The sequence below is a fragment of the Falco cherrug genome, chromosome 4 (genome assembly GCF_023634085.1).
Source record: "Falco cherrug isolate bFalChe1 chromosome 4, bFalChe1.pri, whole genome shotgun sequence".
Taxonomy (NCBI): domain Eukaryota; kingdom Metazoa; phylum Chordata; class Aves; order Falconiformes; family Falconidae; genus Falco; species Falco cherrug.
This window is the reverse complement of record NC_073700.1, coordinates 87,724,209-87,738,658: the sequence shown is the minus strand read 5'-3', so window position 1 is coordinate 87,738,658 and position 14,450 is coordinate 87,724,209. Positions and strand designations below refer to the sequence as shown.

The window sequence follows — 14,450 nt, the reverse complement described above, 5'->3', positions numbered from 1 at the left end:
CGGGTGACATGCCCCTGTACCAGGTACCTCAGTTCACACATTCTTTCACTTCCAATGCACACACACACCCCCCTACAGCACATCGAACTTCTCCTATAACCACTGAGCTTCCAGAGAGCAAACACGCTGCCTTTTTTGCCATCCTGGCTAAGAAGGGAGAACACACAGCAGATGGTTCTACATAGTGAGAACGTGTCAAGAGCCCTCAGCAGAAAGATACACAGCAAGCAGCAGCCTGAGGTTACAGAAGTACTGTCCCGCTCCCCACCCAGGCAGGCTTCCCACTGGATTCAGTGGGAACTAACACTGAGGGATCCTGGCCAGAGTTTTAATTTAATGAGAGAGGTCACAGGTCTCTGGTTAATCAAAAGAAGCCATTAGGGAAAAGGGAAGAAAGTACACTCAAGTCAAGTAAAAATCCTTCCAAAATAACTGACATGAAAAGCATGCTTGTATTACTTCAAGAACTTTGGTTTTCCACCACTTAAGGCTTTCCCTAATAAAAACCTCGATTTCGTTTTCAGGGCTTTTCTACTAGGAAATTAGTCTAATTTCATTAGTTCTTGATTATATCTTTCCTTTCCAATTCCAAGCAAAAGTAACGCATTATCAATTAACAGATATCCTTAACGTCTTTTTTTTTTTTTTTTTGGGGGGGGGGGGGGGTGGGGTGTCTCCAGGAAGCAATTTTGCTTCGTAAAAGTCCCAGTAACATCAGGCCACCTCACCACCCAAAAGGATCTCTGCCTGCTTCTCTACGTTCAAGAACGCACAAATCCTTTATGTGGCAAGACAGGTGTTGGCCATTTATTTTAATCCGTTGCAGCTGGAAAATAACAAAAAATCTGAGCAATTAAGGTAAGATTTCAGCAGTCCTCAAGCCACAGAGAATCAGAAAATTGATGCCTTTGGCATGTCACTCTTGACAGACCAGGTAAAGGTGATGCTACTAAGCACCATCGCCAAAACTATCCCTTTATTTTTGGGTCTTTTCATAGAAAGATGTCCAGTGTTTACCAGTTTTGCACTTTGCAAAGAGCATAAAGATAGCAAACAAAGTTATAAAGTCCTCAGATAAACCTTCTAAACCTACGAGGTCTGATCTTCTTCTCCACTATCTGGGACCATGGAGGATTAACTACACCGCTGCATTCCCTGGGGAATGAAGGAGATGCGAGCTGACCTCTCCCAGCAACTTCTGCCTAGACTGCAGCACGTAAACTCCAGCCGCCCTAAGGCAAGCTACCTGACGGGGTGGGGGTGTGGGGGGAAGGGGTAAAAAAAGGGGAGTTCTAGCAGCAGAGTTACTCTTATATTAAAAGCTGAGGGATACCTGCACTTCTACAACTCGCCGGATTCTAACCCAACCGCTCCACCGGGAAGCGGCCGCTGCCCTGCAGCCGAAACCCTTCCCGGGAGCCGAAGCTTGCCGCCCGGGGCGGGTTTGGGGGGCCTCGCTGGCGTCGGCACTCGGTGCGAGCGTTGTTGCCGGGGGGCTGCGCGCCCTGTGCCGTGCCTCGGGGTCCCCCCCGGCGGGGGGAGGCTGGCGGTGGGGATGCTGCGCCGAACGGAGAGCCCGGGGGGGGGGAAGGGGGGGGGGGGGGGGGGGGGAGAGGCACACAGAGACACAGCAATCCCCCCGCAGCCCCCGAGCCCTGCCCTGCCCGCCCGCTCCCCAGAAGGACCCCCGAAGCAAACCTCCCTCCGCAAGGGATGCTCTTGCCAAGTGGGGGGATGCGGAGGGCCAGCTGCCGCCTCGCCCCGAGTTCGCCCCCATGCCCCGGCAGAAGCCGCTGCCCGCTGGGGCCACGCACACGCCGCGGGGATGCTCGGCCGGTCCCGCCGCCTCGGACGAGGCAGCCGCCAGGACCCCCCGCCACTTACCCCACAGCAGCAGGACGGGGAGCTGCCGCCGGCGGCAGCCCGGCGCCTCCATCCCGGCGCGGAGGGGCCGCGGGGGTCGCAGCCCGCATGGGGCGGCCGCTCCGCAGCCGCGCAAGGCCCGAGCCCGCCTCAGCCCCCGCCCCCGCGGAGGCTCCTCTTCATGCCGCGGCGGCCGGGCCGGCCCCGGGCGGTGGCGGGGGCGGTGGCGGGGGCGGGCGCGGGGGGGAGCGGCGCTCCCGCCCCCGGGTGCTCCCGGCGCTGGGGCGGGCTGCGCCGGGCGGGGGCGGGGGGGCTGCGCCCGGCGGGGGGGCTGTGCCCCGAGCGAGGGTCTGCCGCGGGGGGAGGGGGGGGCTGCGACGGGCGGGGGCGGGAGGGGGCTGTGCCCCGGGCGGGGGGGCGCTGCCGCGGGGGCTGAGCCCCGGGCGGGGAGCTGCCGCGGCGTGAGGGGGGATGCTGCGCCGGGCGGGGGCGATGCCGCGGGTGAGCCCTGGGCGGGGGGCTGCCGCGGAGCGGGGGGGGGGGGCTGCGGCGGGGGGAGGCCCGGGCGCGGGCTGCCGCGAAGTCGGGGGGCTGCGCCGGGCAGGGGGGATGCCCCGGGCGAGGGGGATGGGGGTGCGTGGGTTACGCGTGGGAAGCGGATGCACGTTTGCGTGTGAGTGAGTGTGCGCGTGCACGTGTGTCCCTGCCAGGGCAGCCATGGCTCCCGGCCCTCCGCAAGCCACATCGAGGGGGATGTCTGTCCAACCCACGGGCCGTGGGGGCCTTGGGCTGTCCCCCACCCACGGGGAAGGTTCCGGTCCCAGGGAGGCTCGGGGACTTGGGAGACAGCGCAGCCTTTGTCACTTCTGCCACAGCCTGTCGGGGTGGGGGGCACCTGTGTAGCCCACCCACAGCCGTGGGGCACCCCAGTTCTGCAGACACAATGTGTTTTTATGTTGCCTTTCCACCTCCGCGTGGCTCTGTGCAGAGGATGGTACGGCTCCTGATTTTCATCGGTATTTAGAAGCTGTGTTCCTGGAGCAATTGCTCTAGGAAATCAGCGTCTCCAGCATGATACACCAGACTGAGAAGCTGCTAAAGAAGCCTTTCCTTCGCTAAAAATAATTGTACTGCTCAGTAGTAAAGAGCCAGAAAGTTTCTAGGCACATGGACACTCAACCTAAGTAACTGCCTTTCGGTAGCACATTAAATCACCACCATCGTTAAAGGTCAAAGGCACCACAAAACTTGAAACTCCAAAAAGATTCTCATGCCCCACACAAGAACAACAGGTACTTTCATTGATCTGTCAGGTTGTTCTCACTGACTTCACACACTTGCATGGCATGGTGCTTTGCTGAGTGTGAGACCACAGCACCACACGTGGCGCGTGCCTCTGAAGGCGAACCCTCAGCACACAAACTCCATCGGATTTCTGCTGTTATCTGGGCTGAAGGAAAACTTGGGAAATGACAGAACGGGCTGGGAATCTGCAGTGTTGAAATAGCTCTGCAGATGTTTAAGCGTGTCAGTTAGAATGAACCTCCTGACATTGGTGTGCCGCTTTTTCCTCTTAGCTGAAAGCAAATCCTGTAAAATACCATAAATCATAAATAAACCATTGCTCAAGGAGATCACCCTTCAGCGAAGGGGCTGCCGCTTCTGCTTTGCAAGGAGCATTTGCAAGCTGCCCCTGCCAGGAGGAACCACAGGGAAGCGACAAGTGTGAAGGCGCATACGCCGCAGACTTGCTGCAGCATCCTTCCCAACAGCAAGATCTTGACTTCCCTCATAAAATCTATTCCTGGCAATATCTGAGGCTACAATTAGTATTTCTGACAATTTGGACTAACCTTCAGGAGGGTTAGGACATATTGTGCTTTATATGCAATATTATACATTAAACAATATACAGTATATTATACAATATGCAGTATACAGGCCACATTTTTTTGTCACATAGTATGTGGAGATAATTGTGACAGTTTTCCTGTACATCTTTACTTGTTTTCTTCACCTCTTTCAGATGAGAAACATCTTAAAATGTTGTAAGATTTTAAAAATTAGTGTGACTGCTTCCAACTATCAAGATTCAGCAAGCGCTTCCCAGCTCATGCTTGCAGCAGGCGGTGTAAGAGTGCAAACAGGATCTCAGAGGTAGAACAATAGCTACAATGTATAGGTAAATGCAGTCATTTAGAGTGTTGTGTGGAATCACAAGCCAGCTATGCGAGGTCATATCTTCAGCAATGACCTAAAATGATTCACAGGTGTAGCAGAACAAAACTGTCACAGCGTTAGAACCATCAGCAAGAGGCAACTTTGGCTGTTTGAAGGTTTTCATCAAGGCTGCCTCTCCCCGTGTTGCAATAATGCCAATAAATTTACCTCAGAAAGGCTGTGAACATTTTTATTCTGCAAATCTGCCTTAGTAGCATCATGTCTCTGTACCAGCAGTAGAAATATGATTCACCTTCAAATAAGAAATGCTGTTAAGTGGCCTTTGCTGTGCCACTGAATCCCAGCCCCAACAACGTGCAGTAACAATAACCTCAAAACCACAGTCTGGTGTAATTTCCAAACATACAGCCTCCAGAGACCGCGCAAACAACCACACAAACCCCTTTCCAGGTACCCTGCGGACAGTGCTGCAATCACAGTACTTCAGGCAGTGTTTTAGAATCCTTAAATCTGCTGATAAGCCACTGACTAAAAATAAATAAATAAATAAATAAATTATAGCAATAGACAGGTAGGTAGTTGTTTCAGTATGGGAAGCTCCCAAGGAGTCTGAGATGGGAAGGGATGGAAGGAGTCAAGCCAACCAGGACAGGTATTGTCATGAGCACTAGATTGTTGAGAGCGGTGCAAGATAAGATAATAAACTCTCCTGCTCCAGCAGTTAAACAGATCCAACAGAAACTAAAATTAATAAAATCAATTAATAAAAAGCTGAAGACTTTACACTCTGGGAAGCAACATTGCCTTTCCTTGTCGTCTCAAGTATCGGCCTGGATAGAGCAGCCACTTGCCTGCACAGAGAGGCCTTGCCCAGTGTTGGCTGATGAGTTTTCTTCTCCTTTTCCTAGCACGGCAATTTTGGATAAGATTTTAAAACCATGTTTCAATGGGATTGCTTGCTGGAGTGAAGTTTGGAAAAGTAGTTTCAGTTCATCTGTGGTTTTAAACTGAACTAGGTCATCTTTCCCGTTCAGTGCTCCTAGAAGCATGCCTTTCCTGCTCCAGAAATTTAAAAATCTAAAAGGCATCTGCAGGTCATTAAAATAATTTCCTCTTTTATATTCTGCTTGCATAATTGCACACAAATCTTTTCTCCTGTCTTTTTACCGTCAATATAGGAAATGTATAAACCTGCTAAAAAAATCGTAGTTAAAAAAAGGGCTACTTCCTGTGATTCAGAGGTCACACTGTGATACATTGACTGCACTTAAAAGCCAAATTGGTTTTAAGTCAGTCAAATTTGATGAGCTGAAACTCTTTATGCCTATATTACCTGAACCAAAGGGTGAAGGAAAAAGGACACTTTTATATGTAAAGATCTTTTTTTGTTTTTACGTAAGAGATACATACATGGATTAGTGAAGCGCACGAGTATTTTGCCAGTCTTTTAGAACTTTGGTTATTAAGCTGTGTCTGGATGTGCTCTGTGATTTAAGCAGGGTTCTTGTGTCCAGAGCAAATATCTAAGTTTCAAACTGCACGGTTTCAGAGGTGCTGAGCTGTGAGTGTGCAGCACCTCTAAGACCATTTCATTTTGCATACCTAGCTGTGACCCAACAGCCTTCCCATGGGCACAGCATGCAGGCTATGTCTGAAGCAGCCAGAACACTCACTTTGTTTCCATACTAGCTTCTAGTCCAGTAAATGGTCCTGATGCAAAAGAAATTCAAGCTACTTCTGTATCCTGCACCACCAACACCAATACCTACAACTAATAGAAAAGGTTCCGCAAGTGGTGCGATGGAGGCCAAAAGGAAAGCAGACAGGGCTCACGGGAGAATGGCAAACGCCATCTCCCCTCTCTGCTGGAGGGATGCTCCCCAGGCAGGGGCCCTCCACCAAGACACCCACCCCTTATTTTTACAGCTGGCAGTACAAAAGGCTCTCATCAAAGGACCCAAGGACCAATCTGTAAGAGCTGGGATGTCTTGCTGATTCCCAGCTGGTTTTCTTGGGATTCCCAAGGCTGCTGGTGACAGGATGTCATACACGTCGTGGTCTTCTCTTCCTGTTGTGTGTGGCTGTTCTTCTTTTTCCACACCAGGCAGAAGCTTTAGGGCAGCAGAAAGCCTTTGTCATTTGACTCAGGCATGGGAAAAAAATCATGCCCTCATTTTTAATGTAAATATTAACAAAATGCACACAACGCTTTATTCCTTCTAGACTAAATAAAGTCATAAATCATGTATGGGTTTTTAAACACTTCACTGTCAGTTATGTTCTAAAGACCCTGAATTTTTGCTCAGAAAATGCATTTATTTTGTTTATGATAGGCTGTCTGAGTAGTCTGGGAAATGCCAGCAAGGGAATATGTAGATGTCTCCATACATAGCTGTGTCTCTGAGAAATAGCTCAGCTTGGAAAATCGAGGAGAAAGGTGCAAGAAGAGAGATGAAAACACACGCCTGTATTTTTTCTTCCTAGAAATAGTAACACTGTCCAAATTTCTCTTCATACAAAATCTTACAGAGCTGAAGGCTGAAATCTTACAGCACCGAGTTGCCGATACTCTTGCAGCCCTCTGAAGGGATATTCAACAATCATTTCATAACCTTTGAAGTTCAGCTGACCCCACAAGCCTGGGGAGGGAGCACATGGTGCCGACACACACCTACCTGCGGCAGATCAGCAGAGCCTGATAGTGTTTGGGCTGAGCCCGGGATTTCTGATTCCACGTGTGGGCTCCGATCAGTGCGATTATGAACCACCCAGCACCTCCTTAGCATGAAATTGCCATTCTTAGGTGCATGAAAGACTGGCTTTAGGGCTGAGCAAGACAGATGCTAGGACACTTCTTGGAAGGGAAATTCCATAAGTTTCCATTCCATGGAAAAATGTGGCACTACATAAAATGGAAAATATTGCCACAATAAATAAAAGGTTATTTGGAGGCACAAAATGAGTGCAGTGCATTACAGTTTCCCCAATTCCCACAATAGTTCTCCTTCTAAAGTAAAATAGGAAATTGTAAAAAATATGTTTTAATTAAGATTGAGATCAACCTGCTATTAGATTCAGTTAGATTTCTACCATAATAAATCATCCTCTTTTAATCTTGTCATCCTCACAGCCCCAAGGCAACCCCAGTTCATGCACAGATCACTTACACCTCTTCCCATGGACACATCTCACAGCGTTTGCTACAAATTGTAAAAAATGTGAACCCAGGCACAAAAATTGCCTGGGGGTGTTGTACTTGGCCAATTTCCTTTGCAGCGTGATGGGGCAGGGCTCCAGCTCCCATTACTTGAGGAGAAGACCCGGAGAGCTTCCCCAGCATCACACATTCGCTTTATTAGTGCCAGTGCCCTCCCCCTGACCGACAAGTGATGCACAGTGAATACTTTTACTCCTTCATGGGAAATTTGGAGAAAATTCGTTGGCAGTGTGCCTAAAGCACATCACTGAGCATCACTGCTACTGGAAAAGGGGAAGGGAGGAAAGAAAGGTGATGTGTCAGAGACACATCATTGCTTGTGTTTTCCGTCACTGCCGTAGATCTTTCCAGGGATCTCAATGAATCGATTCAGGAGGTTTTTTTCACCCTTTCAGCACTTACTTCATAATCCTTGCAATACCCTCCAAATGACTTAGTAAAGGAGACCAATCATTTCCCCTACATAGCAATGAAACTACTGTTTGCATTTACAATTAAAGGTTTAACTGAATTGATTGCACTTACAGAAAAGATGGCATCTGCTCACATTCTGCTGACCCCAACTGACAGAGAGTAGCTCCGTGTGCCAAGTGACTGTAGCTCTCATTTGAGAAAATGACGCATCTCAAACATCTGGAGCGGCATAAAAATAAGAACAGGACATGGGTGGGAACAGGGAGTTAAAGATTTATCTTGGTAGCACTTGCCATCTTCGCCCTACATCAAATAGCAGCATATGCTGCTGAGACGGGTGTGCCTCTGATTCACTGAGAATTAACCTACATTTTAAGGAAATTCCAGATATTATTAAGAAAAGTGTGTGTTTATAGATTAGTTACATGAAATCATATCCATCCTCAAATAAAAGTATAAAGAATACAAGATTCTCTTCATATGTTCACTGTTTAAGAAAAGTTTTATTCTCCATAAAGTTACCTTTAACAAAATACCTGGCCCTTCATATTAAATTGATTTGCTGTAAAAATCTCCCACTGTTTTTAATGCTAGTAGCACAATGTTCTGCATCTCGTGGAAGTCTCAATGAAATTTTACACAGGGTCTCTTCTTACTATTGCTCCTTTTTGTTTTCGGCTTGGAAGAAACAACAAAATGAGATAGCAATAGTCCCTATAACAAGTGAAATTTACCAGACACTAAATTGTTCCATGGAAAGGAGAACAACTAATACAGATGAGCACAAATACTTTAAATAACTTAGGTTAACTGAGATAGGCAGCTATTTTGTTGGTAGGTACAAATGTAAAATATTCCAAAGGCAAGCTATCTTTACCATTGTCTCCTGAGATTTCTAAATCAGGGGAAGGATGTGAGTAAGTGGATGACAGCACAGCAGGTGGTGTACCACCGGCACGCATGCACATTCACCATCTCCATCTACTATATCAGCTGGTTGATTAATCAGTTGCAGCTCAATGATTTCAGGTGAAATTTACTGCTTGATGTTCGTGAGGATAACAGGAATATTTGATGCAAAGCCCAGTGTAAAAAGTACAGTGCTGCACTAGGGGAAGCAAGAGGTATCAGAAAATATGAAATCTCTCAAGATTTAAAGTTCACAGTAAAGCGAAACAGTGTTAAACAAGTGCAAGGTGTTTTTTGCACTGCTGTTGCATGTCATTTGCCTCAATCATCCATCAGAGCTTTAAATAAATGGGAGTTTCCAAACAGAATAACCTGAAACAAAAATATAATTATATACCCTTAAAAGTGTTCAAAGCGTGTATTGGGGTGTGTATGTAGAAAAAGGCATAAATATTTAACCAAAAACATATACCTGTGCACAACATCAATTAGACATCTACTTTTAAAAGACAGTATTACCTTCAAATATTTTCAGCTTGCTCTGTCTTATGCATGTCCCCTAACTGTTCCTCTATTGGAATAAAATTCATTTTTTGCCTAGTCTTCAGAATATTGCTATTCTAATTCTGAACAAAATAAATGCCTACAATTGAGTTTATGAGGAAAGCTGTGTTCATGGGCTGAGACAGGAATTTCATTTCTTAAAGGAATTCATTTTCTTTAACAGATACAACATTTCTTCCTTTTCTGGAAGAAATTAAAAAAAAAAAAAAAAGAGAGATAAAAAAGATCATACTTTGCTGAACAACTTTTCTTTCATTTATCTGTTTCACTGAGTAGGAAATCAGCATTTTGGGTAGCTTTGTGACGTGGGCTCAGAAAGTCTGAGCATGACTGTTCCTTAGGTGAACATTTCCATGGATTTACATTAAATTGGTCTGCGTAAGGGGTGGGCACAGAGGTTTCCAGCAGTAATAACATACAGATTTACTTCTCTCAATTAATTTGTTCTGGAACCTCGCAAATACTGATTGATAGAAGGGCTTCCATTAAAGTAAACTTCAAAAGATGCTGATCTTCCTTAATGAACTATAGAAAAAAGTGCTGTCATAAAATCATGGAATGGTTCAGCTTAGAAGGGACCTGAAAGACCATCAAGCTCCCACCCCCCTGCCCGGGGCAGGGACACCTCCCACCAGCCCAGGCTGCTCCCAGCCCCGTCCAGCCTGGCCTTGGGCACTGCCAGGGATGGGGCATCCACAGCTGCTCTGGGCAGCCTGTGCCCGCGCCTCGCTGCCCTCACAGGAAAGAATTTCTTCCTTATATCTAATCTAAATCTCCTCTCTTTCAGTTTAAAGCCATTCCCCCTTGTCCTGTCACTACATGCCCTTGTAAAAAAAGTCCCTCTCCAGCTTTCTTGTAGGTCCCCTTTAAGTACTGGCAGGTGCTCTAAGGTCTCCCCGCAGCCTACTTTCCAAATAGTAACTGAGAAGACTCAATCAAAGAAGCATTAGTATTATATAGAGATCATATTAATGGATTTATTTAATCAAAGAAATTCTTTGAAGGTAATTATCTTGACGAAATAACAGAAAGTCGTTATGGACCCAGAGATGATAATGGGTGGTAATGGATAGGATGCCGAACTCTACCAGTGAGAGACACCCTGTGGTAACAGTCTGAAGTGTCACCCTTACAGTCAGCAAAGAAACAGCAGAATGAGTGAATGATTTATGATGATCAGATAACAGGTAATAAAGCTATATCTTTTAATCATACGTGTAAAACCAGCACATATTTGATGCAGGAGTAGAAATTTCTGTTTCCAAAAAGCTGCTCACAAGTTTAAGCTCATCTTCAAGCTCACAAATCAAAGTGTGGATCTTTTTCGTGCCTTCTTCTCCCTCTGCCTGAGGTGTGACTGTCCAGGAACCTAGAGCTCTTGTGCTATCACGTCCCCTATTAATACAGTGCACAGTAACCACTTTTGACATCAGTTCATGCGCTCCCACCAGCTCATCACGTTGAGAAAATTGTACTGCTTAAACATGTTTTTTTCAAACTTCTTATCTACATTTAGAAGATCCTTCAAAGCCCTCCCCTCTGCCTTTTGTCGACACCTTTGTACACTTACATTCCCTCTTAGAGCTCTCTAATGCCCAAACAAATAAAGGATATGAAAGACAATGAGGCTCCCCGTCAGTAAAAGCCACAAGGACTCACACCCACAGAGGTCACCGTGGCTTCAGCCAGATGTGGTATCATGTTGTGCCCAAGCCGCGTAATGAGGTCTCCTCACCTCCTCTGCTCTCTGCTCTGCTCTGCTGCTCCCACCCCAGCCCCAACTAAGAAAGCAGATGAGCCCCAGCCGAATTTCTGGAAAGAAGTTCTGAGCTCAGCAGAGCAGAGCCACCGAGACTCCATGCTCCTCTGCACCTGTTCAGAGATGGCTCCAAACCAGCAGGATCAGGTAGGGCTGCTGCCAGGTAGGTCATTTTTCTAACACTGTCAAAGAACAGTGAAGAAAATGGGGCATTTTGGTCTTTGGAGGGTTTCCTGATCATTCATGTTTGTCTTGGAAACACAGACCGATGCAGGGACTTGTCGTTAGAGCAGGCATGGTGCTTGTATAATAATATTACACGGGTTATATATTATAATCTGTATAATAGATAACAGAGGTTTATATTTTCTTCCAGATCAGCTAAACATGCAGCCTCTCCCTTGCCCAGTTTTATCAAAATGGGCTTAGCATACATAGTTTAAAGTTGCAGTTTGAGTTAAGAGGGACAACAAATACTGCAATAACCCATATCAATTAGCTGTCAACAGCTCACCTCTCACAGTGTCTGTTACGGGTTGCAGGTTCTCCCGCTTGTCTCAGCTATGTTGGGCACCAGTTGTTGTAGTCAGAGTCCAACTCAGTCAGCCTCACACGGGGCAGCAATTGTTGCAGCCTACTAGCTTGTTTGTGCTGCAGCAGTTTAATCTTACGAAGGTGGAAGAACGAGATGTTAACCTGGATCATTTTCACAGAAACAGGCTCAGGGGCAAGCACATGGGCTTTTCACTGGCCGCTCTGAGGGACTGAATCTGGCTGGACTGAAACCAGTTTGACAACAACTAAAATACACAAAGAAAAAAAACCGCCATGCTGGAAGGATTATTTAATTCTTAATGCATAAAAAAGTAACTGAAAAATTTCTCATATACATATGTAACTCATTTAAATTATTTCATTAAATGAGTACTTCTGAACATAAACAGCATGAAGGTAAGCTGCAGTTTAATAAAATGAACTGCAAAACATATGGTTGAGCAGCGTGTTGCCTTTACTCTGCTGTCTTATGTTTCGCACAGTAATGCTCCCAGGTAAGACTATTAACACCAGTGACTTAAAGTGCTCTGACTCATTTCACTTAATAGCTTGGAAAAAATGTCTGTCATCTTCCTGAACTGCAATGCTAAAACCTCATGCATTATTCCACCTACAATTCTCATCTTTACAGGCAAAACCACACTGAATGTATTTTTTAAACTTTCAGCTCCCTCTACTGTGCAAACATTAAAAAAAAAAAAAAAGATTTAGACCAAAAAAATGTAAGTAAATACTCAAAAGTTATTTTCCCTGTGCTGAGCAGCTAAGTTCTGAGCTTGTCCTGAGCTGATATCCAGGAATCAGGCATCATGAACTTAATCTTGAATTACCCTAAAGCATGACATCTCAATAGAGGAGGTGGCCAAGCTGCATTACAACCTTTGTAAAAAACTTCAAATTCCGTCAGATGCACTGGACATGAATACCTTAACTTCATGCCAAAGTCACACTACGATGGGGCCACATCAAGGTGCTTCAATATACGTGTTGCATCTGTGAAAAGCTGCCTCTATATGCATCATCACAAAATCCCAAACCCCTGCAGGAAACACCTCTCAAAACACTATTAAGGACACAAATCATGAAAGTTACAAGTGGAAACAGGATTTCATTTTATTTTAAGTTATTTTATGTTATTTTTCAGAGCCGATGCTCACAAGCAACATGTGTAGCCAGGAGCAGGCTGGTGCATCCCTCAGTTCAGCTGGAAAACCCATCCCTTGCAGCCTGGCATGGGAAAGGCACAGAGCCACAGAGAGGAGCAGCAGGGACACAGGCCAAGCAGTGCCTGCTTGCTGAAGAGTGAGAGCTTCATGAATGAGCCCCAGGACCGACCATGCACAAAAGAATAATAATAATAGCTGAGGTGCCATGGGGTATTTCCCAAAGTATGGCCTGTACTGATGACAAGCACACTTTTTTCCTTTGGAAACATGCTCCACCACTGTACTTCTTGGCCAGGGATGCATGGAAAGCGCTCTCATGCCTGCCCTGCGCTTGCCTTGCACATGGGGAGAGCCGGAAAGTGGCAGCTCCTGATGGGGCAGCGAGCCTGGAGCCCGGCCAAGCGGAGGCTGTTTGGCACCAGGCAGAAGCCCAGGGGAAAGAGAGCCGAGGGCAGAGCAGAGCTGGCTCCTGCCAAGGCTTGCGATGGGCAAGAGAGCCAGAGCGCCAGGGCACGGGGGTGCCTCGGGGGTGCGAGGGCAGCGGGCAAGAACCTGGCCGAAAGGGCCCCGAGGAGCCCTGGCCAGGGGCTGTGCTCAGCGCTACCGAGGAAAAGCAGCAACCCGCGGGGGCCACGCTGGGGGCCCCCTGGGAGCCTCGAAAGCTTCCTCCCCCCGCATGCGGGGCACGAGGCCACCTTCGTGGGGCACCAGCAGCAGGCACCTGGCCAGAATGGCCCAAAGGAGCCCTGGCCAGGGGCCCTGCTGGGTGCTGCAGAGGCAGGCAAAAAACCCCGGGCAGGGACACTTGCTCGCCCACCGCGGGGGAAAAAAAGCCTTCCTCCCCCCAGCTGCGGGGCACGAGAGGCCACCTTCGTGGGGCACCAGCAGCAGGCGGTGACCTGGCCCGAGGGAACGCAGGAGCCCTGACAAGTGGTCGCGCTCAGTGCTGCAGAGGAAGGCAAAAAAACCCCGGGGGCCAGTGCCAATGTGCCCCGGGGGAAAATTCCTTCCTGACCCCAGGCAGCGCTGGCGATCGGCTGTTCCCTGAGCACGTGAGCGGGACCGGCCTCCTCGTCCCACGGGCCGGGCACGCCTCCCGGGAGATGCCCCAGCCCTCTTCTCCCTCAGCCCGGAGCCACCTCAGGGGCTTCCAAGAGTGACCAAACACCCCTGGCCTGATCGACCTGGGGGGACAAGAATCCTTCCTGTGCCTGGCAGGGCACCAGTGGGTGCTCCAAAGCTCTGGGACCCCTGGCAATATCTCTGCATCCCATAACTCACGGCCACCGCCCCTGGCTCCACAGGGATGAAGTCGGTGAGCTCTGCAGCGCTCAAGAAGGCATACCCTTGGTGGTGCCATGGCTGTCCAGCTGAAAAAGCCCGATAGCCTTGAGCACCTCCAGGTGCTGGTGGTTCTTCTCATCCCCTGAGGGGCTTGTGTCTGCTCCCTGAAGGCTCAAGCGAGATTTCCATCCATCAGATGAACTTGGAACATAGCCTTGTCACAGCTGCCCTTGAAGCGGAGAAGCTCCAGCAACTTCATATCCAGTGTCCCCCAGCCTTCCTCCCTCAGCCCCCGGGGAATCCCACCGGCCCCTCCAGGCCTTCCTCTCGGGTGTCTTCAGGCCGGTGCCAGGCCAGCTCTGGACAGGGGACACAGGACGAGGCCCCTTTTGTACTCCCCCGGGGCACTGTGACTGCTGCGTTGCCAGGTGATGGCACTGTGACACGGGGGTGACCAGGGGTGACGCAGCCCCCCAGGCGCAGGATTTTCTCACCACTCCTACCGATGCACCAAGGGACATTTGTTCCTGCCCTGCTT

The 14,450-nt window shown here is 48.3% G+C and overlaps 1 protein-coding gene across 3 annotated transcripts in view; it reads right to left on the bottom strand.

Annotated features, from left to right (window-relative positions):
- RAMP3 (receptor activity modifying protein 3) overlaps window positions 1-7,883 on the bottom strand; it is a 61,400-nt gene extending 53,517 nt beyond the window's left edge. The window contains exon 1 of one of the 3 annotated variants that reach the window (XM_005433269.3): window positions 7,787-7,883. In XM_005433269.3, coding sequence (XP_005433326.2) covers window positions 7,787-7,868 — 82 coding nt within the window. In that variant the 5' untranslated portion in view covers window positions 7,869-7,883. Of the gene's footprint in view, window positions 1-1,884; window positions 2,064-7,786 lie in introns of those variants that run through there. The other 2 variants (XM_055708704.1, XM_055708703.1) reach the window with 2 other exon arrangements.
- Window positions 7,884-14,450: the final 6,567 nt, after the last annotated feature.